Below are 26748 nucleotides of genomic sequence, written 5' to 3'. Positions count from 1 at the left end.
TAAATACTTACTTGTTTTGAACAGGGGGCAACATGCAAAGTTCAGGAGTGTATTTGCAGCCTCCAGACTAGAACATGGAAGTTACTGTATAGATTATACAGCAGCGCTGACTTCAGTGCAGCATAGCTGCAAGTAAAAAAAAAAAAAGATAATAGCCCAGCCAACGTTGGCTGTGTCAGACAGCTTTTTATCTATACTTTCAGCCATTTGCAACGTGGCAAAAAAGCATGGCAGAGCCAGTAGCTCTTGCATGAGCAAGAGCTATTGGCTTTGCCAATGCTTGTTGGAAGTTGATGGTTAGCAGAGGGGAACCCCACCTACCTATCTAAAGGAAACTTATGTAAAGGCATTTTGTTAGAAGAGTAACTATTTGTGTTAGACTGAAAACATCCAAAAGAGAGCTAGCTAGTTGACTGGCAGAATAGAATAAAGTTACTTTTTTGCAATGTAATGAAGAATTCCGGGCCCACCAATGTATGTTTAATTGAACTTTATAATAGATGGTGGAATGTCTGGTGAAGCAGGGATTTGGGGGTAGGTGTTTTTTGGGACGGGCACGCATTGCCGCACACGTTGAATGTTTTGAATAGACGCGTCTAGAGTCCTGCAAATTCAGTTTAACCTGCTGTGACACCAGGCACGCACACAAGATCCCGAAGCGCGCACAGCGTACTTCTACAGCGAATAGCGGATGGGCCGGGCATGCGCAGTAAGAGCGGGTTGACGTCGCAGCGTGACGTTGGACGTCTCCCGGTTGCTTCCTCTCGTTACCATCGGAGCCGGTGTTCCACTTCCGTGGGGTGCTACAAGCGCTGGCTTATTCCGGTAGCCAGAGGCTGGGGTTCCGGTGCGGGTGGGCAAAGCCCCTGCGGTTCTTCCATGGCCGGGAACTTCTGGCAGAGCTCGCACTAGTGAGTTCAGCGGCGGGGAATGGTGTTATGTGCTTCGAAAAAGGGGGCGGAGTGTTATTATGTTTGTGTGTTTATTTTTTTTGTACTTGAGGGTCTTAAGCTCTTTTCAGGGGGTTGCGTGTTGTGTGTTCTGTTTGGGCCATGTGTCTTGTCTCCTGGGAGTCGATTTATGTTCTCCTTAACTTATGGGACTTTTGTTGCCTTTTGGGGGTGATATTTTATAATGGTTTGTTCTTCTTTGGGGTTATTACTTCGTTTAAGTATACAAGGTGCAGGGAAGCATTCAAGTCTTTTGTGAGGATTATTTTGTGCTCTCCGGGCAGTGGGGATTTCTGTTTTTTTAAGGGGAGGGTTGTTAAGAGATTCTTCTAGAGTAGGTGTCTGCTACATTTCATTGGGGCGGGTTGAGAGGGTTCTATTTATGCGCGTTAATGAGCCTTTGCTCCTTTTAGTGCATAGTATGGTGGTCAATGCTATGTTCAGGTTGACGAAAGCTGGGTGGTGTTTTGGGTGGATTGAGTTCCCGTTTGTGGTATTTAACGTATGTTCTCTTGGATGTGGTGGTTATGGGCTTGGAAGGGCAAAGTCTTTGTGTTTAACTTTTTTTTTAGATAGTATGCGTGTGCTTATGTGGGTGGAAGAGTTGTGATTGGTCGTTTTGGCCCTATTATGATTTGAGTGGTAAATTCTGAGTTATGCGGCAAATTCCACGTGGAGTATTAACACATGCTATAGTTACCTCGTGTCCGCAGTTTTCCCCTTCCAGATTTCGTCAGGTAACCAGGAAGTCAAACACCGATTCCAGCCTGTTTCATTTGCCCTGACAAACTCTGTATATATCACATTCAATAAAAAAAAAACCTCCTTGGGTGATGGTGTTTACTGAGTGTGATAAATACTACTGTCTTATTGAGGCAAAGTGTTCAGGGCTTTTGACTCTTGCCTGCTCTTCCGAAGGCAGAGTTCTTTTTCTTTTTGAGTGATTAGTGGTCGCCAGAGTCACAGTCATAGCATGACTGATGCGAATTGACTAAAATAAATTACACGTTCTAGTTATGTAATTTCGGAACACAATTCATTGTAAAATGCATATAATACATACATTATGCCATTAAATCGCAGTTAACCTGTACATCTAGTTGTTGAAACATTCTGTCGACGTTCGGAAAATGTGGAAATCGTGAAAGAGCCTAACATTGCTTCTAGAATCATTTGTAATGCACATTGTCCAAACAGCTCTTGATTATATGTAAATAATGGTTAAGTACATACACATTCATACGCACAAGTGAAGATTCTATCGGAAGTAAATATCGGGTATCAATGCCGTTCCTAACGGAATCTTAGACACCCATATGGAAAATAAGAAGTAAGGAAAAAGAAAGGATAAGTAATAAGCCAATAAAGACAAGGTAACAAAGCCATCCTTATAGCTTCAACATTGTAGATGTATGATAGGTCAGTAGTATAGTAGACATGTAGTGGGAATAAGAATCGAGGGTGCATGGAAGGGATACTTTAATACAATGAATATCAGGAATTCATGGGGTTTACTTTTTTCCAAATATTCATCCAGTGTATTCCAAATGGAAGAGTCCAGGGACATTGTTTTGGCAGGATTTGATCAGCTCCTGTGATGTAGCATAACCATTTCGACCATGCTAACTTGGAGTTACCTAGGATCATTTTGTGCTCCGAGGTAAACTCGAGATCTAGTATTAGTAAACCAGACTTCTCCAAATGTGCATTGCCCCTCTCTATAGCAGGGCCTAATATTGTTTAAGTGAAATTCTATGAAGATGTTCCGTTAACATTTTATTGAATAAAGGTGTAAATTCTATCTTAAAGCTGTTGTAACACCAGGCAATCAAAGAACGTTTGCCATAGTGTACTTGAATCTGATTTACAACTATCGGCTGTTGAAAGATTGAGTTTTTCATGTGTTCAGAAAGTCCTGTGTAAAAGAAGGAGTCTAGTCCGTTCAAGATTGGACAACTGAACAAATTGTCTCTGTACAAATTGACTGTGGCCTTTTCAAGGTGACAGTTTATGCACCCTGTGGCTGGGTGCTTTAACCACTTGGGCACTCCTTCCTGTAATAAGAGACTTTATTACAATGGACTCTGTAAGTATATGCTAGATCATGCCTGGGTGTGCGCACCATCTTCACATAGCCACAATTTTTGTTGTCATTTGTGTATATCAACATTCTGTAGACCGCTCCGTTGCCCAGAGGGCCGTCTCTCACACACTGCCCGACTCTGCACCTATCCACAACCTGTTTCACTAGTCACGTCACTGGGTCAGTAGATGAAGCTAGGGGCACATGCCCTCACTTCAGTTCCATGTAACCTTAGTATCTGTGTGTCCTGGCTGGGACTGTGCCTGACACACACACCAATATAGCATCCAGTATAAAAACTCACTTGTCCCAATGTGCAATACAATAAGAATGGAAGCAGGTGTATGTCTTTTAGAGCCTCAACAATTTAGCGCAGAAGAGGAAGAGTTAAAGGGTTCTGTGCAGGTTACATGGAAACGGCGTTGCTTGCTACACCTTTGTGTGTTGATTTTTAAAGGCCTTTGACAGGATAGAGTTTTACACTTTTCAAAATATGTATAGTTAGGGTATTCCCGAACCTCTCGTCTGTAATAATTTCCCTGTATAGGAATTCTTGGGTTAGGATTAAATGGGCATAGGTAATCACCTGTCAAGAAAGGTCCTGACAAATGGAGGCCATAAACAGTGAGGGATTACGTATTCTCAGCATTTAATCTTCTACACTGTCAATATGAATAAGTGCCTCTTAGCAGAACATTTGTTTCTTTCTAAATTTGTCCAGTACCCGAACTAGAATAGGGTTACACAGAAAGGCTACACCATTGGGTAGGTATTGTAAGTCCAATGAGGTGACCATAAACCAATCAGAAGACTAGTAAAACAATACTTACTAAGGCCAGGGGATTAGAGAAGGAAAATACTTTTGGATTGGGGGAAAAAAAAAATCTGAACCTAGTACTCTGTAAAGGTCGGCCTGGAAGGAAATGACAGGAATAAATGTTGGCATCACCAGGGAAAGGACACTTACTTAGAATTTGCCTCAGACCAACTTGAAATCATAGTAGTTTTGGAAGTATTTTTGGAAGACAGGTGCCCATTTAGAACACCGAAAGCGGCTTTGCAAGACAATTTAAGCCCCCACACACTAAGGCCCATATTTATACTTTTTGACGCTAAACTGCGCTAACGCAGTTTAGCGTCAAAAAATTTAGCGCCGTCTAACGCCATTCTGAAGCGCCATGCGGGCGCCGTATTTATGGAATGGCGTTAGCCGGCGCTAGCAGACCGGCGCTGCCTGGTGTGCGTGGAAAAAAACCACGTAGACCAGGCAGCGCCGGCGTAGGGGGAAAATGGCGTTAGGGCGTCTTAAAATGGGGCAAGTCAGGTTGAGGCAAAAAAATCGCCTCAACCCGATTTGCGCCATTATTTTCGCCGCCCAGACGCCATTTAAATGACTCCTGTCTTAGTAAAGACAGGAGTCATGCCCCCTTGCCCAATGGCCATGCCCAGGGGACTTATGTCCCCTGGGCATGGTCATTGGGCATAGTGGCATGTAGGGGGGCACAAATAAGGCCCCCCTATGCCACCAAAATAAAATATAAAATATAAAAAATTATACTTACCTGAACTTACCTGAATGTCCCTGGGGTGGGTCCCTCCATCCTTGGGTGTCCTCCTGGGGTGGGCAGGGATGGCAGGGGGGGTCCCTAGGGGCAGGGGAGGGCACCTGTGGGCTCATTTTGAGCCCACAGGCCCCTTAACGCCTACCCTGACCCAGGCGTTAAATAGTGGCGCAAATGCGGGGTTTTTTGACCCGCCACCTCCCGGGCGTGACTTTTGCCCGGGAGTATAAATACGACGCATTTGCGTCGCCGTCATTTTTTTAGACGGGAACGCCTTCCTTGCATCTCATTAACGCAAGGAAGGCGTTCACGCAAAAAAATGACGCTATTTGCCCATACTTTGGCGCTAGACGCGTCTAACGCCAAAGTATAAATATGGCGTTAGTTTTGCGCCGAATTTGCGTCGAAAAAAAACGACGCTAATTCGGCGCAAACGGAGTATAAATACGGGCCTAAACATCTTATCCCACGGCAAGCAAGAGGACATTTGATTATTTTGGGTTCTGGTTTTACATTTGGGCCACGAGAGCTTGGCTAACTCTCAAAATCGTCCCACTTGGAATGGTGAGAGCTGCACTTTTTGGACTTTGGGACGCTGCCATGTAGAAAAATCCACAAGACCTAGACACGTCTGAAAACTAAATTGCTGGGTGAGTCCAGGGTGGTGTGCTTCACATGTATCCCGCACCCTTTCTTACCCAAAATGCCCTGCAAAGCCTCCAACTTTGCTGGAAATCACACATTTTCCCCAAAATTTTGTGATGGAACCTTGCGGAATCTGCTGGAATCCACAAAATTCCTACCGTCCAGCATTGTCGCATCTATAACTAGAAACACTCTGCCCCACTTGTCAGTCTAAAAATGTTTTTTTTCTTCAAACTGCCCTTTTGGACCCGCTTTCGTTCCCCCTCAATTTCAACATGTTTTTGGCTCTTCCCTGTCACAGGCACTTGGTCCACCTACACAAGTGAGGTATAAGTTTTACCAGGAGGCTGAGGGGTACATTGGGTGGTAAGAAATTTGTCCCGGTGCGGTGATCCCACACAAATGTGGGAAAAAAGTGATTGTTTTTTAGCTAAATTTGAGGTTTGCTGAGGATTATGGGTAGGAAAACATTAGGGGATCAACGCAAGTCACACCTCGCTGGATTCCCTCGGTGTCTAGTTTTCAGAAATGTTTGGGTTTGGTAGGTTTCCCTATAAGGCTGAGGAGCCCAGGACCAAAATTGCAGCCCCCCCCCCAGCAAAAACAGGTAGTTTAGTATTTGATCATTTTGATGCAGAGTTTTGGGGCATTTCTTTTTGCGGGCACTAGGCCTACCCACACAAGTGAGGTACCATTTTAATCGGGAGATTTGGGGGAACGCTGGGTGGAAGGAAATTTGGGGCTCCTCTCAGATTCCAGAACTTTCTGTCCCCAAAATGTGAGGAAAAGTGTTTTTTTGCCAAATTTTGAGGTTTGCTTAGGATTCTGGGTAACACACAAGTCACCTTATCTTGGATTCCTCTAGGTGTCTATTTTTAAAAAATGCACAGGTTTGGTAGGTTTTCCTAGGTGCCTGCTGAGCTAGAGGCCAAAATCCACAACTAGGCACTTTGCAAAAAACACGTCAGTTTTCTCTGGGAAAATGTGATGTGTCCATGTTGAGTTTCCTGCTGCGGGCATTAGGCCTAACCATACAAGTGAGGTACCATTTTTATCAGGAGACTTGGGGGAACACCGAATAGCAGAACAAGTGTTATTGCCCCTTGTGTTGCTCACCATTTTTTCCTTCCAAATGTAAGACAGTGTTTAAAAAAAGACGTCTATTTGAGAAATGCCCTGTAACTCACATGCTAGTATGGGGACATCAGAATTCAGAGAAGTGCAAATAACCCCTGCTTCTCAACACCTTATCTTGTGCCCATTTTGGAAATACAAAGGTTTTCTTGATACCTAGTTTTCACTCTTTATATTTCACCAAATGAATTGCTGTATACCTGGTATTGAAAGAAAACCAATTGAAAGGTGCAGCTCATTTATTGGCTCTGGGTACCTAGGGTTCTTGATGAACCGACAAGCCCTATATATCCCCACCACCAGAAGCGTCCAGCAGACGTAACAGTATACTGCTTTCAAAAATCTGACATTGCAGTAAAAAGTTACAGAGTAAAACATGAAAATACATTTTTTTTATTTTTTTATTTCAGCTGGTATTTTCTGTAGGAAAACCTTGTGGGATGTACACAAATGACCTCTTGCTGAATTCAGAATTTTGTCTACTTTTCAGAAATGTTTAGCTTTCCGGGATACAGCATTGGTTTCACACCCATTTCTGTCACTAACTGGAAGGAGGCTAAAAGCACACAAAAAAATAGTAAACATGGGGTATGTCCCAGTAAAATGCCAAAATTGTGTTGAAAATGTGGTTTTCTGATTCAAGTCTGCCTGTTCCTGAAAGCTGGTGATTTTAGCACCGCAAACCCTTTGTTGACATTTTCAGGGGAAAAAAAACACAAGCCTTTTTCTGCGAACAGAGCTGAATACCAATATACGCTCAACAAGGTCCTAGTAGAGCAGTTTGTCATGAGCTTATTACAGTAACATTGTTATGTTATATACTTCCATTACGTTTTGGCCTGGTGGGCTTTGCTACATCTTCCTTGTTGCTACCATGCATTTCCCATTTGAGGTGAGGGTGGTGCGGGCGAAGGGTTGTGTTTGGGTTGATGGGAATGGGTATTTTGTATTCTGTTCTTACCTTTTTAATTTTCTTTATTACTGGTTATTTTAATCTTCAGTTTAGGACCTTAAAGAGGAGTATGAAGGCTGGTCGCTCTAGATACAGTATACTAGAAACTTCTTTACCACAAAGTATTAGCTGGTCTCCCCATACTCTCACTAAATGTTAAATGTAGTAATCATCCTGCCAAAAGACATAAGCTTTCAAAATATCTGTATAGCTTTAAAGGAGTTTATGGAGAAGACATCCAATTTTTTATGAAATGGTTGGGAGAGTACCATTATATGCTCCCCTGCAGTAAACAAAAAAAAAACCAAACACAAACATCTGCAATGCAGTAGGTCTCACATTTTCTTGAATTAGAGCCACTGGCATTGTAAATTCAGAAATTTACTATTTCTTGGCATATAAATTACTCAAACCTGCCTCAGAATTTCTTCTTTTTCTGCCATGTTTTGGTGGTCACTGGCGGCTACTGTTAACAGAATGAAAACGTCTTGCAAGTATTTTTGCCTCACATTTCAACAAACCTCTAATAAAGTTAACAACAGCAGAGCAGCCTGGGAAGATTTATGGCCCCCAATAAGGGAGATAATACCCCCTGTGCAGATGTCTTGGATGGCAGGCAGAGAGGGGGCCTGGAGAAAGACTTCAGATGAGACTTTGCAAGTTTCACATCATTGCTTCTAGGTTTAGCTACATTCTACCAAAAACAACATATTGTGACTTTTGGGAGCAGTGAGCTAAATATTTAGGCACAGGGTGTTTCTTTTGCAAAATAAGCTTACATTTAGAAGCCAGACATAAATGAGGACATCACTGGAATTAAGCCAAAACAAACGTCAGCACCATGTGAGGAGGTGGGAGGAACAGAATGTTGCAATAAAACGTAGGCAGCTACCAGCCTAAACCACCCACAGTGAAAAGGGAGCAACTAAGAAATGACAAAAGTAGTTCATCACAGCAACAGATAAAGAAACGTAAGTGGAATAATACAGTAGTTGACTGCTCTGAAACAGAAAAAGAAGGGAGAGAAAGGCAGAACTGACCACTAGCAAGCACTCATTTTTAAAAGACACTGCAACCAACAAATAAAATCACTTTATGCCATAAGAAGTAAACATGAGGTTCAACGCTTATGCTTTTATCTGAAAAAGGAGCAATAACTATCTTAACAAAACAATCCAGCATATTGGAGCTAGTAACATGTATGGACAAAAAAGGAAGATGAATATTTAATAGAGCAAACAAATACCTGGGAGGGAGTCGTACACACTCAACATATATGCACCTAAAATTAGTGATAAGGAATTCCGGAATAAGATTTATCAGCTGCTTGCAAAACTACCTAATGATGCTGCGATTCTGATGAGTGGTGACTTCATCCAGACCTTAGGTTTGGTCTAGACTGCTTATCTAGTTTTAAAGCTCATCTTTCTCTAGCGCACAAAATCATTCAAAAAAATGAGTAATAGGTATGTCTTTAGAATGCATAGAGGCTACATCATCTCCCAGCCTGGGACTATACCTTTGTTTTATTCTTCTCTCATCACACTCACTCTAGAATAGATTACTTATCAATATCCAATAGGTCTCTTCAATGCTTAACACTACACTAGAGCACATATTAATCTTGGATCATTCCACCGTCACACTGGTCAGTCACCTGGTCCCTAACTAAGAAGGAAGAAAAGATTAGGCGCTTGAACCCTGAAATCTTACATGACGCGATACACTGTAAGGCCTTCAAGAATTCAGTCCAAATTTTTTTTGGTGTGTGAAAATCACGAATTAGAGTTCCTTTTTGCATTTACGATGGGACACACTTAAGGCAACTTTCAGGGGAACTCTGATTAGCATAATCACCCTATTCATTTGTGTGCATAACAACAAGTTAACTACAAGAGAGAACGCAATTAAAAAAACTAGAGATACAATACAGATCAGAAAAAGGTGAAAGACTAATAGGTTCCCAGAACACTTAAAAAAAAAAAAAAAATAGGAACACAAATTTCCCAGCCATGCAGGCTGGACGGTGGGTAAGTAAATCCAACTCTATTAGCAAGTGAGAAGGAAACAAGGCAAGCAAAGTCCTGGTGAGATAACTTAAAAATAAGCAAAACAATAACCAGCCCCCTACAATTTAAGACAAAAAAACTGACCTACACTCTGATCCTCAAGAAATTTCGAAAATATTCTTTGAGTTTTACAAAGATCTAGACGGTGAAAATTAAGTCCCAAATAACCCGAACCTTCCAAGAGTTAGCAGAACACAAAAAGAATAGCTGTAACAGAGTGATTACATTAGAGAAATTAAGATCCATAATTAAAGATCTAAAAGAAGATAAAGCTCCAGGCCCCCATGGGCTGACTATACAATTCTATAAAGTATTCAGGGACGAACTGAAAGAATACTTGTTAGATTTCTTTCACCAATGTGAAAAGACTGGTGTGGTTGTGGGCACATCAGCCGAAGCATTAATAACCCTTATTCCTAAAGAGCAGGAAGACGCTATTGCTCATATAAATTTGAGGCCCATTTCTTTACTAAGCCTGAATTGTAAAAAGTATGCAAAGGTTTTGGCAAGCAGGACTGAGACAACTCTCATCCTTGACTAGCACATATGAAGTGGGTTTTATGAAGGGCAGAATGGCCCTTGACAACATCTGACTCCTGCGCCATGCAACAAACCTGCCCAAAAAGAATACTTCACCTGTGGCAGAAATAGAACTTGATGATAAAAAGACAATGTTATAAAAATGTAAAACAGTTGACATAAGTGGCCGGTTCAAAGCGCAGCCGTGAGCTCGCAGAGAAACAAAAAAGGAACAAGCGTTTGCAATGCAAGAACAGAAAATGCATGAGGGAGAGTAAGGAATGGAATAAACAAAGTCCCACATTACTGCAGATGAAAATAAGTAACAGACTACGGCCCTGTTAACAGTTACAGACTGGAGCCACAAACATCTAGCGCTCTTGTCAAATGCTATTAGCCTAAGAAAAAAGTAATCCCTTGTCACATGCTACATAGGCACAAATGAAAGGGTACAAGTACTAGGGCCATGCTCCAAGGGAGTGTACAACTGTGGAAAAGGTGGGACAAAGGGCAAGGATTGACCACTAGCAAGCAAGGATTTTTTTAAGGACACTGAAACAAACCAGTTAAAAAGCAGAGGCCCCACAAAGAAGTATATACTAAAGTATGAAGAAGAGGTCTCGAATGCTCGACCTAAAAAGGATTATGGCTCTGTTTTCTATTTTTGTGCTAGAATTAAGATTTGGGCACTGCATCAGGCAATTTCACTCTAAAATAAACAACTAAACAAGGGTGCCCCCATCTCTCCTGCTCTGTATGTATCAGCCATCAAACTCTTAATTGTCTCCATAAATATAAACCAATATATTGTTGGTTTAAAAGAGTCCAAGTTATATGCTTCAAAACACCAGCTTAGGCTGATGATGTCTTAATCACAACTGTGTTATACCAGCTGCACTTGAAGGCATCTCAAGTTACGCCAGAGTCTCTGGCTATTCTCTAAAACAGCATGAATCTGAAGTTCGTCCTCCAAATAATTTTTGTAACAAAAGTGTATTGGGAAACACTGGGCTAGCCTACCAAGAAGATTTTTTTTTAAGTACTTCGACCTTTAATTGAATGACAACTTGACTGAATTTGTACTTCACAAAGAGAACATGGTTAGAGAAGATTAATTAGGTTGTTGAAAACACTGTTGCCAAAATTCCTAACATGGCGGGACAGAGAAGAATCAATTAAAACAATCATGATGCCAATAATCAATTATCTACTAAGTATGCTTCCCATCAGATGTTTTGGCCAAGGTCTATAGAATACGTAACACATTTCTGTGGAATGAGAAAAAAAACTTGGGTTTCACTAAAAAGTTGAGGATACTCAAGGACAATGGAGGGATTTACTTGGCAGACTTCAAAAGATTTTAGTCAACATTCCTATTTAATCAGAACACACAATAGCTTCAGAAGGTTTATCATTTTTATCTGCTAGGGTCTTCTTAGAGATACTCCTAATAGAGAACCTGTTGTTGTTAGCTGCACTTACTATTGATAAAACCAATCCTTTCATACAATATTATAGCATGCACCAAAGAAACTATCTTAAAAACACATCTGGGTTTTCGGAACTCACCCATTCAAAGTCCAGTGCACCATCCATTTGGAAAAACAGGAAAAAATGAAGCTAGGCCAGTCCCACTTATTACCTGACAATTATAGCAAGTGAAGTATATCAGATCTGAGAGATTTAAGCTTGGAAAAAGAGTGTAGGTCTTTCGAGAATTTAAACCACCTCTATGGTGTGGATATTCCGATTTCTAGGATTTCCTCAAATTAAGTGTCTAGCTCCAACCTTCTTATTCTCATAAAAATCCATCTATAGTTGACTTAATAAAAAAGGTAAAGAGAGAGACAATATCTCCAAACTATATGCCTCTTAAATTCCTTGCATGCCCCTCTAATGAAAACTAAAGAGGATAAATGGTCAGATGGGTGGGCTATAGATAACAAAACACGCCTCACAAACAACATGTGGTTTAGCATTTCGGCTTTTACTTTTTTTTAGACAGTCACGTCCAAAAAATCACAGTGCCCACTGTGTATTATTGGGTCGGGTGAAGTGTTTCCTAAGACAACACAGAGGAATAAATTGAAATTTTCACATATCTGCGATGTGCCGTGGTTCTTCTTCTCTGTACAAACTTAAATGTTGAGTATACCCCATATAGGCAAAGCCATTAACACAGAATTTAACAATGAAGCAATGAATTAAACTTCTGCTGCTCAAACCACACATAGCCCGAGACAGTAAAAGGCGGGGTTATACAATGAGCCAACTCACCATATGCACACTTTAAAGATGTTGCACTATTTGGTATTCATTGATCCTTGCCCGTAAAAAGGCCAGCATTCGCCCTTTTTCAGAGAAATTGATGTCTTCTGGAACACTAACGCTGCGGACGTGAGAACTGCGAAACCATTTACTACTGTCTTGAAATCAATTACAGCTCAAAGGGCTTTGTTGTTTTAAACCACAGAGATTACACCTACCTCAAACCATATCTGTCTGGTGTGCAAGTGTGATTATGTCCGTTAGGAATTCTGGAGAAAAAAAACATGCATCTCACATTACCCTGCTGTCACCTCTGTTTGCCCCCACCCCACTCATAGCATTTATTTTTGCTTGTTCGTCTTGCGCTTCCTCCCTGCGTTACGGAAATACAACAGCTGCATGCAAAATTGCTCTGCAATAATCCTGTTGCTTTCACAGCCTTGCTCCTGCTTTCGAGAAGACATGTTGTCACGTTTGGAAGTGAAGGCATGCGACCGCTCGATTCAAAGGGAACGTGCGCTTGAACCCACCAAGAAGCCAATAGGCAGCTGCCACTAGATGCATCTTGGCACGTACATTTCACCAGACTGCCAAGCACACGCACTTCACATACATACAAGGCAGCAGAGCACAAGTTGGGCCCTCAGTTTCGGGAAAAAACAAAGGGGTGTTGAAAGGGATACTCTTCAGAGATATTTTAGGACCCTTCTTCACAGGAACAGTAAAAGACTCGGTGGCAACAGGAAACCAGTACAACTTAAATCAAGCGCTAGCGGCTCCTTCAGGAGGCCGCCGTAAGCAGGGAAAAAACACACACAAAATCCCCTAAAGAATTGATAAACAGGACAAAGTGTAATTAAACAGTGATTTGTCAGTGCTCCCAGAGACCAAATGGAGGGACCAACAGGTATGACTAACCACTAGCAAGGAAGGATTTTTGAATGACACTGAAACGAACAAAGGAAATAATTGTAAGCCCACAGTAAGTATACTTAAAGTACACAAGAGGCCGAATGCTTACGCTCAACCTAAAAAGTGGTGACTTTGTCAGATACCCAAGATTCTGATAACTAGTGAAGTTCTCGCCACTCTGATCAGTTAAGTGGTAGAATACATTTTGATTCAGAGCAAGGTAAAGGCTCCTTTTTTTGGCAGGTGAGGGCGAGGCACAATAAGGTTATCACTTGGACAGTCTGTGTTCCAGGGGGACATATTCCGACCAACAGTTACCAATTTCTGCAGATATGAAATGTCCAGTATTGAAGTCAGTAAATCAAATACCCATTTTTAATCTCTCCGATCAGAGGTTGGACTCCTCTATGTAAACTTTTAGAGAAGACATTTTTTTGATATGTACTATTTTATTACATATAAAAGTTGTTCAAAGAGATGTGTCCTGAGATTAAATGAAGATTGATTAATTTCCTTGTCACATGAGATACTTTTTCGATCCACGTGTTAACATTCCGGTATGGATGGTTCTCATTATGTATAATGATCATAGTGTTTTTTTTTTTTTTTTTTTTTAATTACAGTATGGGGTAGCTGTGGGCTGCCTTCTGCCTAATTCTTTCTATACTCTTCCTTACAGGGCTATGTGTAGGAAAGTACCATCTTTCTTGGCATGTTACCCCCATTTTTACATGTATGCCAGTATGTTTTTGCCTGTCTCACTGGGATCCTGCTAGCCAGGACCCCAGTGCTCATAGTTTGTGTCCTAATGTGTATGCCTGTGTAGTGCCTAACTGTGTCACTGAGGCTCTGCTAATCAGAACCTCAGTGCTCATGCTCTCTCTGCCTTTAAATTTGTCACTATAGGCTAGTGACTACATTTACCAATTCTAATTGGCATACTGCCCCCCCCCCTTATAAGTCCCTAGTATATGGTACCTAGGTACCCACGGCATTGGGGTTCCAGGAGATCCATATGGGCTGCAGCATTTCTTTTGCCACCCATAGGGAGCTCAGGCAACCCCTTACACAGGACTGCCATTGCATCCTGCGTGAGATAACGCACACACGTTATTTTACAGCCATTTTCACTGCACTTAAGTAACTTATAAGTCACCTATCTGTCTAATCTTCACTTGCTGAAGGTTAGGTGCAAAGTTACTAAGTGTGAGGGCACCCTTGCGCTAGCAAAGGTGCCCCCCCCATTGTTCAGGGCCTTTTCCCTGGACTTTGTGAGTGCGGGGACACAATTACACGCGTGCACTACATATAGGTCAATACCTATATGTAGCTTCAGAATGGTAACTCCGACTATGGCCATGTAACATGTCTAAGATCATGGAATTGTCCCCCCATTCTAAATCTGGTATTGAGGAGCCAATTCCATGCATCCTGGGGGCTCCACTATGGACCCCAGTACTACCAAACCAGCTCTCTGAGGCTTGCACTGTAGCTAAAGCTGCTGCCACCTCACAGACAGGGTTCTGCCCTCCTGGGGGTCTGGCAGCCCAGTCCCAGGAAGGCGGAATAAAGCATTTCCTCTGAGAGCAGGGTGTTACACCCTCTCCCTTTGGAAATAAGTGTTACAGGCTGGGGAGGGGTAGCGCCCCCCCCCCCCCCAGCCTCTGGAAATGCTTTGAAGGGCACAGATGGTGCCCTCCTTGCATAAACCAGTCTACAGCGATTTAGGGAACCCCAGTCCCTGCTCTGGCGAGAAACTGGACAAACAAAAGGGGAGTGACCATTCTCCTGTCTATCACCACCCCAGGGGTGGTGCCCAGAGCTCCTCCAGTGTGTCTCAGAACTCTGCCATCTTGTTTTCAGAGGTGTGGGGGCACTCTGGAGGCCTCTGAGTGGCCAGTGCCAGCAGATGACGTCAGACCCCTCCTGATAGGTGCATACCTGGGTAGGTAGCCAACCCTCCTCTCGGGGCTACTTAGGGTCTCTCCTGCGGGTTTCTCTTCAGACAACGACTTGCAAGAATCCACCAGGACTCCTCTGCACTTCTCTCTTCGACTTCTGCCAAGGATCAACCGCTGACTGCTCCAGGACGCCTGCACAACTGCAACAAAGTAGCCAGAAGACTACCAGCGACATTGTAGCTCGTAATCCTGCCGGCTTTCTCAACTGTTTCACGGTAGTGCATGCTCTGGGGGCTGCCTGCCTTCACCCTGCACCGGAAGCCACGAAGAAATCTCCTGTTGGTTGACAGAGTCTTTCCCCTGCTTCAGCAGGCACCAAACTACAGCCTCACCGGTACTCTGGGTCCCCTCTCATCCTTACCAGCGTTGTCCCTGGAACACAGGTGGTGGACCCAAGTGACCCAGATTGTCCAGAGGTCCAACTGTCGGAATTTGGAGGAGGCAAGTCCTTGCCTCCCCTCCCCAGAAAGTAATCCTGTGCACCGTGTGATCTGCAGCTACAAGGGCTTCTGTGCACTTTTCCAAGAAATCCTGCATGCACAGCCAAGCCTAGGTCCCCAGCACTCTGTCCTGCGATGCTCAGCTCCCTGAGTTGACCTCCGGTGTCGTGGGACTTCTCTTTGCTGTGTTGAGACGACCGCCGTGTTCAGTCTTCTTGAACCCGTGTTCAAGGACTCCTGCGGGTGCTTCCCTCATCCAGCAGGCTCTCTACGTTGCTGAGGGCCCCCTCTGTCTCCCCTCCTGAGTGGTGACATCGTGGTCCTTCCTGGGCCTGGGCAGCACCCCTTTTCTTCAACCGCGACTCTTGCAGGTAGCAGGGTTTGTTCGCAGTTATTTGCAGAGGAAACAACTCTGCATCCACCAGCACGCCGTGGGACATAATCTGAACAAAGCAGAACCTCCTACCTCCTTTCGTTGTTGCAAAACCTGCAGCTTCTTTCAACCGGAGGCAGCCATTTTGCACCTTCATCCGGGGTTTAGTGGGCTCCTGCACCCCCTGGACACTTTAGCGACTCTTGGACTTGGTCCTCTTCCTTTACAGGTCTTCAGGTCCAGGAATCCGTCTTCAGTGCTTTAGTCTGTTGTGGTCCTTGCAAAATCCTTTATTACGACTTTAGTGTGTTTTGGGGAAAATAGTAGTACTTTACTCCTGCTTTCCTGGGTCTGGGGTGGGGTTTCCTTTACACCTTAGTGTTTTCTCACACTCCCAGCAACCCTCTACACACTACACTTGCCTTGGGGTGCATTTGTGGTTCGCATTCCACTTACTTAGTATATGGTTTGTGTTGCCCCTAGGCCTATTGCTTCCTATTGTGTTTTACAGTCTTTGCATTACTTTCTGACTGTTTTACTTACCTGATTTGGTTATTTGTGTATGTTACTTACCTCCTAAGAGAGTATATCTTCTGAGATATTTTTGGCACATTGTCACTAAAATAAAGCACCTTTATTTTTAGTAACTAGGAGTATTGTCTTTCTAAAGATATAGTACCTATATGATACAAGTGGTATTGCATGAGCTTTGCATGTCTCCTAGTTCAGCCTTGGCTGCTCTGCTATAGCTACCTCTGTCAGCCTAAGCTGCTAGAACAATACTACTACACTCTACTAAGGGATAACTGGACCTGGCATAAGGTGTAAGTACCATTGGTACCCACTACAAGCCAGGTCAGCCTACACTGTCTTTTCTATTTTTCAACGACTATTTTAATCATCTGTCACGTGTCTTAATTATGTCCACTCTTTGTTGTAACTAACCCCCTTTTTATTCGGATCTGCAATGTATTGATTCGACTAGCTGAAATGCCTCTTGGATAATATAATTTTCCCTGGGTACATTATGTTCTGTATTTTTGCATTGGTGTGTGTTAGTCTTATATAGCACAGTCTTTGTCTATTGATGTAGCTGTTTCTGCCCGCTGCGGGCTGTTACTCATTCCTTTTTTTTTCTCATTTTTTTATTTTATTTTATTTATTTTACTATCCATTATAACCTGTTTAGATTATAGTAGTTTTACATGTGTAGAGCTGTAATTATAGCCATGCCCCCGTCCACACTCACACCCTGAAAGGTGCGGTTCAAGCCTCGTTTTGAACGCCTGTTTTTCTTAAACTTTGAGACGACATGTGACTAGAGAGTCCTCCCTGTACTAACAGCCTCGTGTCGTCATATTGAATGGCGGTGTGCTATTCCAAGTCATGCCCCCCTTCCCACGCTCACATACTGGATCGTTGTCAGAGTCACTAGATCCTCTGGGTCTGTGCACGTTCCCAACACGTCCACCACAAGACAGCTCCAATACTCTGATTATAATGTCACAGAGTCTAAGAGAGTCCAAGTGGGGGGAAAGGAGATTAGGTAGGGAACAGCTGGGAAGGAGACCTGTAGGAAGCAAAAAGGTTAGAACACACAATATCAAGATTAGATCATGTTAATCATTACTAGGCTATGACTCTAAGCATTGTCATACTGGAAACATGGATAACTTAAGCATGGAACTTAAATAACTAGGCCTAAAAAATGTTTGGATACCTGTGAGAGAATCGAGAAAGATTAGTACCATTTTCTAATGAACCACTCAATGAAATGTTACACATGGATTAGAAACATCAGAACCTTCTAGCATTACACTTTCAAATTCAAGAATAGTCTCTGCATGAGGACCAGGAAATAATCTGAAAGGTTTCCATAACACCATATGAATTGTACTTGAGGGACTTATTATGCACATACAATATAACATCTAGAATTCTAACACTTTTTAGTTTTCTTAAAATGCAGTAACATGAATTGCGCACATTGCAGATTTCCACAAAGGTTTATAAATGCCATAAAATGATTGTGCACAATGAATAACATGAGTTAGGCATGAGAAATTAATCGCGCGTCTCGCTGATTCGAAGGTCACCAAGTAAATGCCATGAAATGGTAACAAACAATGAATATCATGAATTAAACGCAAGAGATGAATTGCACGTCTTGCCGATTTGTAGGCCACCATGTGAATGCCAAGAAATGGTAGCGCACTGAATATCATGAACTAAACACAAGAAATGAATTGCGCGTCTTGCCGATTCGAATACCACCATATGAATGCCAAGAAATGGTAGCGTACAATGAATAACATGAATTAAGAATGGAAAACGAATCGCGCTTCTTGCCGATTCGAATGCTGCCTTGTAAATGCCATAAAATGGTGGTGCACAATGAATATCAAGATTTGTACACGAGAAAAGAATCGCATGTCTAGACAATTCGAATGCCACCATGTAAATGCCATTAAACATCCACCGCACATTCACACGCACGAGAGCAAAATAGATTTATCATGCTAATTAGGCTCAAGAACTCGAAATCCTTCGAGAGCAGAATTGGGGGCACAGCCCGACCTCCGTCTTACTGCCCTGATCAAGAATCACCGAACAAAGTGAAAGGGCGAGGCCTGGAAGATCAAAGTAGGCCCCCGGAACAGGAGCTCAGGAAGTTGCTGCTGCTCTGCACTGGGACCTCTGATTAGTGAGCACGTGGAGCTGGGCTGGCTCCCTGTGAAGATGGCTTGGTATTCTATGTACTGTAGAAGGGTCAATACTAGAATGTGATGAGGTAGGTGGTGATCTCAAATGGAATGTGTGGAAGTCCAGAGTAGAAGGAGAGAGAAAGAAGGAAGGAGCTGTGCTGGAAGTGCTGTGCACTAATTGTGAAATAAAAAGATGGAATTAAACTACACTGGAAAACTCATCTTTACATTGGCGATGAGGTGACCGTGCAGGAGACTGATTGAGTAGAACATCTCCACTCCTGGAAGTGAATACAGTTCAATAAGTCAGCAACTTAACAGAAAAGAAACAAAAGAAGAATGAAAAACTTTCTAAAGAACTTTTCAACCTTCTTTTATCTTCAAACTGGTGCGCAAAACTATTATTTGAACTGTACTATAATTTCAAATCGACTCATTCATCCTTTGGAGTCTTGTATATTTATACAAGGATAATTTATGTTACAGGGTACCGAGTAACAAACTGAAGCGCAATATTTCTGAGCGGAATAATTTAATTGGATTAAAGATACTTATTTAATGTGCAACCAACCGAATCTGGCCCGCGCGTCCGCAACGGACAGTGTGTATTTTTAAAAGCGCATTCATTCCGAACTCTGAAACTAGCAGCGAGCTGGCGAGACGCGTGCGGCGCTCTGAAGGAATCCGAGACGCGGCTCCCTGGGGCAAGCAACTTTCACTACGGCTTGAATCTCAAGCGCAGCTTCCTGCCGCGAGCAACTCTGACTGCGGCTTCCTGTCGCTAGGAAAATTACGCTTACATCTGTACCGTATGTTCAGAGTAAACTAAAAATACCAGAATTATTTAAATATTGGACATATTACACAAAGAAAAGAACCTTACCTGTGCGCTTCAGACTTCCGAATCTTCACCTTAGGAAAGAGAAGAAGGACTTAGTGGAACTTAGAAACTGCAAGTAAAGAAAGACTTTGAGTAAAAAATTAAAAGCAGCAAAAAAAAAAAAAGACACTTTGGAAAAGTGAATGGATCAAAATATTAAGTGCATACTACAGAATAATTAGCAGAAAAAATATATAAAATATAACAATAATATTAAATAAGGAACTAAGGAAATATTTATTGAGTTAAATAATTAGAACTATGGGTGATCAAAGCAGGTCTTCACCACCACCCTTTTTACCAACTCCTTGGGAGCCACCTATCCCATGGAAACAGTGGAAAAATATGTTTACTACCTACCTACTGGCAATTGGTGGTGATCGCTACAGTCCTATCAGGAGTCAGGCGATTCTTCTTCATCATTTAGATATAGAAGGGAGAAGAATCTATGAGGACCTACCTGAGGTTTCCTTAGGTATGGGAGATGGTCAACCCCTCCAATGTGTTTGAAATGTCCTTGCAAATGCTAGATTTACAATTTACGCCTAAAACCAATTTAGTTTTGGAGCGTCATAAGTTTTTCTCGAGGATGCAAAGTGCTGAGGAAAGATATGGCATCATATGTGGCAACCTTACGTGGACTTGCGTTGTCTTGCCGCTTCGAACAATTATCAGATTCCCCCATAAGAGACCAGATAGTAAGGTGTGCTTATAACAAGAAGATAAGGGAGAAACTATTAATGAAAGACCCTAATCTGGATGAAGCGATACAAATCGCTAAAAGAATGGAGCACACAGCTGTGTGGCTACAGGAAATGGATGATTCAATCAGAGAAGGGAAACAGAATGTCATTAGTGAAATAAAGAATAAGAGTAAATTCCTAGTTAATGAAGAGAAGAAAAAATCAACAAGGAGTTGGGAAGACCCGGATTGGGGAAAGTTCGACTTGAGGGAAGTAAAATGCTATCGGTGCTGAGTGCCTGGGCACATTGCATCAAGCAAAATATGTGCTGCAAGGAGTGCAATATGTCACAGTTGCGGACAAAGAGTTCATTTTATCAAAGTCTGTAAATTTAAAATTAAATGGATGCACAATCCAAGAAATTCAGGATGTATGTGGGAACCTGGAAGAAATAATATTAACAGTGGACGGGAACCTCAGTGAACTAACGTCTAATGAGAGAACTACGAGTATACAGGATTTGACACTCAAGGTTGATTTGGAGAATACAAATGTATTAGAGAAACTTCATGCTCAGTTGTTACTGAATGACATGCCAGTTAATCTGTTGGTAGATTCTGGAAGTCTGTTTACTCTCATTAAAAAAAAAAACATATGAGGAACTATGGAGTAACACTGGAAATAAGAATTTGTTGGAACCGGATATAAAAGCAGTGGGGTATGCAGGGAAAAGGATAGGCATGGTTTGGATGACAATTGTTTTCAAGGGAATAGCAGTTAAAGGAAGGGTACATATCACATACTTTGGAACTAATCTATTAGACTGGTGTCACCAGAAAGATTTGGGCATAATTCTGAACCCCCAATGCTAAGAAGCCTGTAATGATTATGGAAAAACAAAGAATTGGTGAAGTAAATAAAAACTCTTGTCATCCCTTAATCCAAAAGCATCCACAAGTTTTTTTTTTTTTTTTTTTTTTTTCTCCAAGATTAGGTATCTTGAAAGAGTTTTCGCACAAGATTGTACTAAAGAGAGATGCAAAACCAGTAGTCCATAGAGTGCGAGGTATACCTAACTTGATGAAAGAACCTTTGAAAAAAGAATTGGACAGGTTGTTGCAAGATGGTCTTATTTAGCCTATAGAGTCTTCAGAATGGCTCGCTCCAATTGTTGTAGCACCCAAGGAGGCAGGAAGGATTCGTTTATGCATCGATCTCAGAGATTTAAACAAAAATATCTGGGTGGACAGACAACTATTGCCAAATATTTCTAAGATGTCTATAAAAGGCAAAGGGTGTATTTTTAGTGTATTGGATATGTCCTCAGCATATCATCAAATTAATCTACATGAAGATTCTAGGCACTTGACATCCTTTGTGACGCCTCTCGGGCATTCCACTACAAGAGGATGTCCTTTGGATTAGCCTCTACCGTTATCCAGAGACTGATGGAAGAGATTTTTGGTGATATGGACAAAGTATTATGCTTTCAAGATGACATTTTGATTGTGGGTAATGATGAAAGAGAGCATGACCTCTTATTTGGAGAGGTAATGTACATATTGGAGAAGAGGCCTAACCATTAAAGAGGAAAAATGCCAAATTAGAAAATCTGAAGTAATTTATCTGGGACACACTGTTAATGAGGATGGTATTCGACCTAAGAAAAGCATAGTGGCTGCAATCGAGAACGCACCAGAGCCAAGTAGCAAGGATGAATTAAGATCTTTCTTGGGTCTTGCAGAGTACTGTGCCAAGTTCATAAGGAATTTTACAGAGGTTGTAGAACCCTTAAGGAGACTAATGAAGAAAGGGGTAGTATATGAGTGGAGTGAGGATTGCAAATGTGCCTTTGAGAGCGTGAAAAAATTTATTTTGAGAGCTCCTACTTTAGATGTTTTTGATGTAACAGCAAAGACGTATGTAACTTCAGATGCGAGCAATGTAGGAGTGGGAGCAGTATTGACACAGGTAAAGGATGGTGATGAATATGTTGTGGGTTTCGCTTCAAGAGGATTGCAGGGTGTGGAATTATCATATTCTGTAATTGAGAGAGGCCTTGGCTTGTTGCTGGGGAATCAATCACTTCAGATTTTACTTATAGTGAGTGCCATTTAAACTGAAAACAGACCATAAGCCTTTAATTTATATTTTCAAGGGGGGGCGTGGTTTAGAAGGAAATGTAACACTGCAAATTTCAAGATGGTTACTATCTGTAATGGAGTATAATTTTGATGTAGAGTTCGTAAAAGGTAATAGAAATGTGGTGGCGGATTGTTTGTCAATAATGGCAGTGGTCGTGGAGGAAATTGTAGGCGAAGGAGTTGAGAATTTTGTAGGAACAATTCTGGGTGAACTGGCCTTGAGTGAAAGCGAGTGGGCTAATGCTAAGGTGAACGATTCCATTATGAGTAAGGTGGAAAGTAAAATAATTAATGGGTGGACATATGAGGACAAACAAAGTAGTGATGTGTCTTGTTACTTTAAGATTAAGGATCAACTAAGTGTGCAGGAGGGTAGGTTGTATAGGAGGAATCAAATTGTTCACCCCCTGAGGGTGTTAGGAAGCACATTATTGACATCACACACCAGGGATATTTGGGACGGGGAGTAATGAAGAGGAAAATAAGACAATTGTTCTGGTGGCCACGAATAGATAAACAGGTGGAAGAGACAGTGAAGAATTGTGTACCTTGTAGTAATAGTGACAAAACTAAGGTCCTAAGGCAAACTCCTTTAGCTCTTATCAGGTTTCCAAAAAGACCTAGGGAAAAACTAGCTGTAGACTTCATTGGTCCCGTCTCCAAGTTGGGTGCTAGGAGCAAATTCATTATTGTGCTAGTAGACTATCACTCGAAATGGTTTGTTGTCAAAATTGTTGACCAGGTAAATACTGCAAGAGTCATAGTTTTTTGAAGAAGTTTTCTTAGAAGAAGGGATTCCAAAAACTATTGTCTGACAATGGTGTACAATTTGTGTCCCGTGAAATGGTGGAATATTCACGGAAGATGGGTATTAGTCATGAAAGAGTTGCCCTGTTCCACCCACAGGCCAATGGGTTGGTTGAGAGGGTGAATCGCATGATAATGTTCAGTTGCCTTTAGCTAATCATCTCTCTTGGAAAAAAGAATCGCACAACTCCACATTCAGTCACTGGCGTGGCACCATTTGTATCTCTTAAAGAGAGAATGCCTGGTGTGAAAGAATTCCCAGTTTGGTTGAAAACTGAAAGGAATGTGAGAGTAGACAGGGAGGCAATAAGAGAGAAAGTAGAAGAGATGCAAAAGAAAAATATCCGACAGTACAACTATACTAGCATGTGAATTACAGGGCATTTCTCAAATAGACGTCTTTTTTACACACTGTCTTACACTTGGAAGGAAAAAATGTGGAGAAAGACATGGGACAATAACACTTGCTGTTCTGTGTCCCCCTCCCCTCCCCCCCCCCCCAAGTCTCCCGATAAAAATGGTACCTCACTTGCATGGGTAGGCCTAGCGCCCGCGACAGGATATGCCCCAAAACATGACATGGACACCTCACATTTTCAGAAAGAAAACACAGCTGTTTTTTACAAAGTGCCTAGCTGTGGATTTTGGCTTCTAGCTCAGCCGGCACGTGAGGAAACCTAGCAAACCTGCACATTTTTGAAAACTAGACACCTAGAGGAATCCAAGATTGGGTGACTTGTGGGGCTCGGGCCAGGTTCTGTTACCCAGAATCCTTTGCAAACCTCAAAATTTGGCAAAAAAACACTTTTTCCTGTCATTTCGGTGACAGAAAGTTCTGGAATCTGAGAGGAGCCACAAATTTCCTTCCACCCAGCGTTCCCCTAAGTCTCCTGATAAAAATGGTACCTCACTTGTGTGGGTAGGCTTAGCGCCCGCGATAGGATATGCCCCAAAACACGACGTGGACACATCACATTTTCAGAAAGAAAACAAAGCAGTTTTTTACAAAGTGCCTAGCTGTGGATTTTGGCCTCTAGCTCAGCCGACACCTGGGGAAACCTAGCAAACCTGCGCATTTTTTTAAAACCAGACACCTAGGGGAATCCACGATGGGGTGGCTTGTGGGGCTCTGACCAGGTTCTGTCACCCAGAATCCTTTGCAAACCTCAAAATTTGGCCAAAAAAACACTTTTTCCAGTCATTTCGATGACAAAGTTCTGGGATCTGAGAGGAGCCACAAATTTCCTTCCACCCAGCGTTTCCCCAAGTCTCCCGATAAAAATGATACCTCACTTGTGTGGGTGGGCCAGGTGCCTGCAACAGAAAAAGGCCAAAAACTTGTAGAGATTGAGGGGATAGCACAGCGAGTTGATAAGCACATATTCTACTTTTATACATCTTTAGGCTGACTCTGCTTTGGGGACCCACACAAGTGAGGTGTCATTTTATTTGGGAGACTGAGGGGAACGCTGGGGAGTAGGAATTTTGTGCTGGAGCGGTGATCGTACAAAGAAAAGTCAGGAAAATATGCCTTTTTAAGCACATTTTGAGGTTTGCAGAGGAGTCTGGGTAAGAAATGTTGGGGATCCACACAAGCCACACCTCCCTGGACTCCTTGGGGTGTCTAGTTTAAAAAAAACGTCTGGGTTTGGTAGGTTTCCCTAGATGAAGGCCGCACCCAGGACCAAAAACATAGGTTCCCCCCCCCCCCCCAAACACAGGTAATTTTGTAATATATCATTTTGATGTGTCCACATAAATCTGTGATGTGCCAAACACTAAAATTGTGAAAAGAAACGCACTTAGGCTATGTGAAAAAGACCCCTCACCCACCAATCAAGTTGGTGGCATGCTTCATCATCGTGGTCCCACCTCTGAGACACCTAGCATGTCACAAGTGTGCTGCGACGCCTGATTACAGCGGAGCAGGTTTTGTCATTTTTAACCACACATACTGGTTGGATTTGGCACGAGGGTGAGTGATGGTTCAGCAGTTCAAATTTTATTAACAAGAGATTTCACAAAAGTGAACTGCACTGTTAATAACTGAAAGGCCAGAAAACTGAACCAATGACACAGCTCTTGAGCTGTAAAGCCACGGCAAGGCACAACCGCTTTACAGTCCATTCACACACCTTTCATACATGACATGCACAAGACCATTCACGCCGCCAGCCACGGTTCCAGCACATTACAACACTTGCATCGACAGACAGCGCCACTCAAGGGCCCATCACTTTCATACGCCCACATGCATGATACAGCAATCACACCAACTGATGTGTGTGGACTGACGTTTGGCTGGCACCGCCAGCCAAGCGCCACCCCACGCACACCGCCAGCCAAGCGCCACCCCACACATACCATTTTTTGTTTTTAAACAACAAAGAAACCACTAATCATAAATAAGTACAAAACTACAAACACAAAAGCTCTAACTGAATACATGACTAATGCCAACCGTGAAACTGAACATATACAAATATAAAACAGCAGTTTACGCTCACGGAATTTCCCAATAAATCTTCTGTGTGTGGTAGCTCCTGAAACAGCCACCCACACACAGCCCAGGCTTTGAAGGACAATCAGGGCAGTACATCCTAGTCTCCTTCCTGATACCTCTTCGAGCACAGACTCTACATCTCTTAGCAGGAAAGTGTTTTTTTGGCCGTGGGAGGAATGTGCTCAGCAAAGTGACGATCTTTCAATCTAGCCACATCCTCCACCACTGCTTCTCTAGGAACTCTTGCCTGTTCCAGCACAACAAGGCTAGCTATGATAGACTCCTGAAATTTCACAAATATCACCCTTGACTCTAGAGAACTATCCTTGAACACAACAAAAGTATTAAAAGTAGCCAAGTGGAACAAATGAACCGCTAATTTCTTATACCAAACATAAGACTTACGAGCAGCAGTGTAAGGTTCCAACCTCTGATCTACTCTATCAACACCACCCATGTGCTTATTATAGTCTAAGATGCACACAGGTTTGCGCACTTCGGCAACCTGACCCCAAACAGCCACAGGTGAAGTACTCTCATCATGGATGGTACTTAGCATGTATACATCCCTCTTGTCTACAAATTTCAGAGCTAGCAGCTCATCATTCCGCAAGGCACTGCACTGTCCCTTCTCAAGTTTTTTACAGACAAGCTCTCTTGGATAGCCTTTCCAGAAACGGCGATAAATACATTGGCCCCCCCAGGGGGAGCGACCCTTGCCCAAGGGGCCACCCCCCCACACAAAACACACATACGCCCACATAGTATCCCTGACGCTATTGGGATTCTGCCTCCCTTGGGGGCAGAAAGGCTTAAAAAAAAAAAAATAGGCCTATCTGCCCGAAGGGGGGCAGAACTGCCCAATAATACATATGGGCCCCTGGGGGCGACCCTTGCCCAAGGGGCCGCCCCCCCCCAACACAAAAAAAACAATAATAAAATCCCTGGTGTCTAGTGGCTTTCTCCTCCCCTTGGGGGCAGAAACGATGAAAAATGTATTGGCCCCCCCTAAGGGGAGCGACCCTTGCCCAAGGGGGTCGCTCCCCCACACTAAAAACACACGCACCAGCACGTCTTTCACCCTTTCATGATGTCCGTCATAGGGGGGTTGGGGGGTGGAAGGGATTCCCCTTTCAGCCCTGGCCTGAGGGGGTGGGG

General features: G+C 42.7%; 1 protein-coding gene across 2 annotated transcripts in view; it reads left to right on the top strand.

The window, feature by feature from the left end:
• Positions 1–640: 640 nt before the first annotated feature.
• Positions 641–26748, top strand: part of CCNC (cyclin C) — a 174054-nt gene continuing 147946 nt past the window's right edge. For both annotated transcript variants that reach the window (XM_069235548.1, XM_069235550.1), the window contains exon 1: positions 641–911. In XM_069235548.1, coding sequence (XP_069091649.1) covers positions 703–911 — 209 coding nt within the window. In that variant the 5' untranslated portion in view covers positions 641–702. The remainder of the gene's footprint in view (positions 912–26748) is intronic.

The sequence above is a fragment of the Pleurodeles waltl genome, chromosome 5, assembly GCF_031143425.1.
Source record: "Pleurodeles waltl isolate 20211129_DDA chromosome 5, aPleWal1.hap1.20221129, whole genome shotgun sequence".
NCBI lineage: Eukaryota > Metazoa > Chordata > Amphibia > Caudata > Salamandridae > Pleurodeles > Pleurodeles waltl.
Note: the sequence above shows the minus strand (reverse complement) of the source record. Positions and strands in the feature narration are given on the sequence as shown.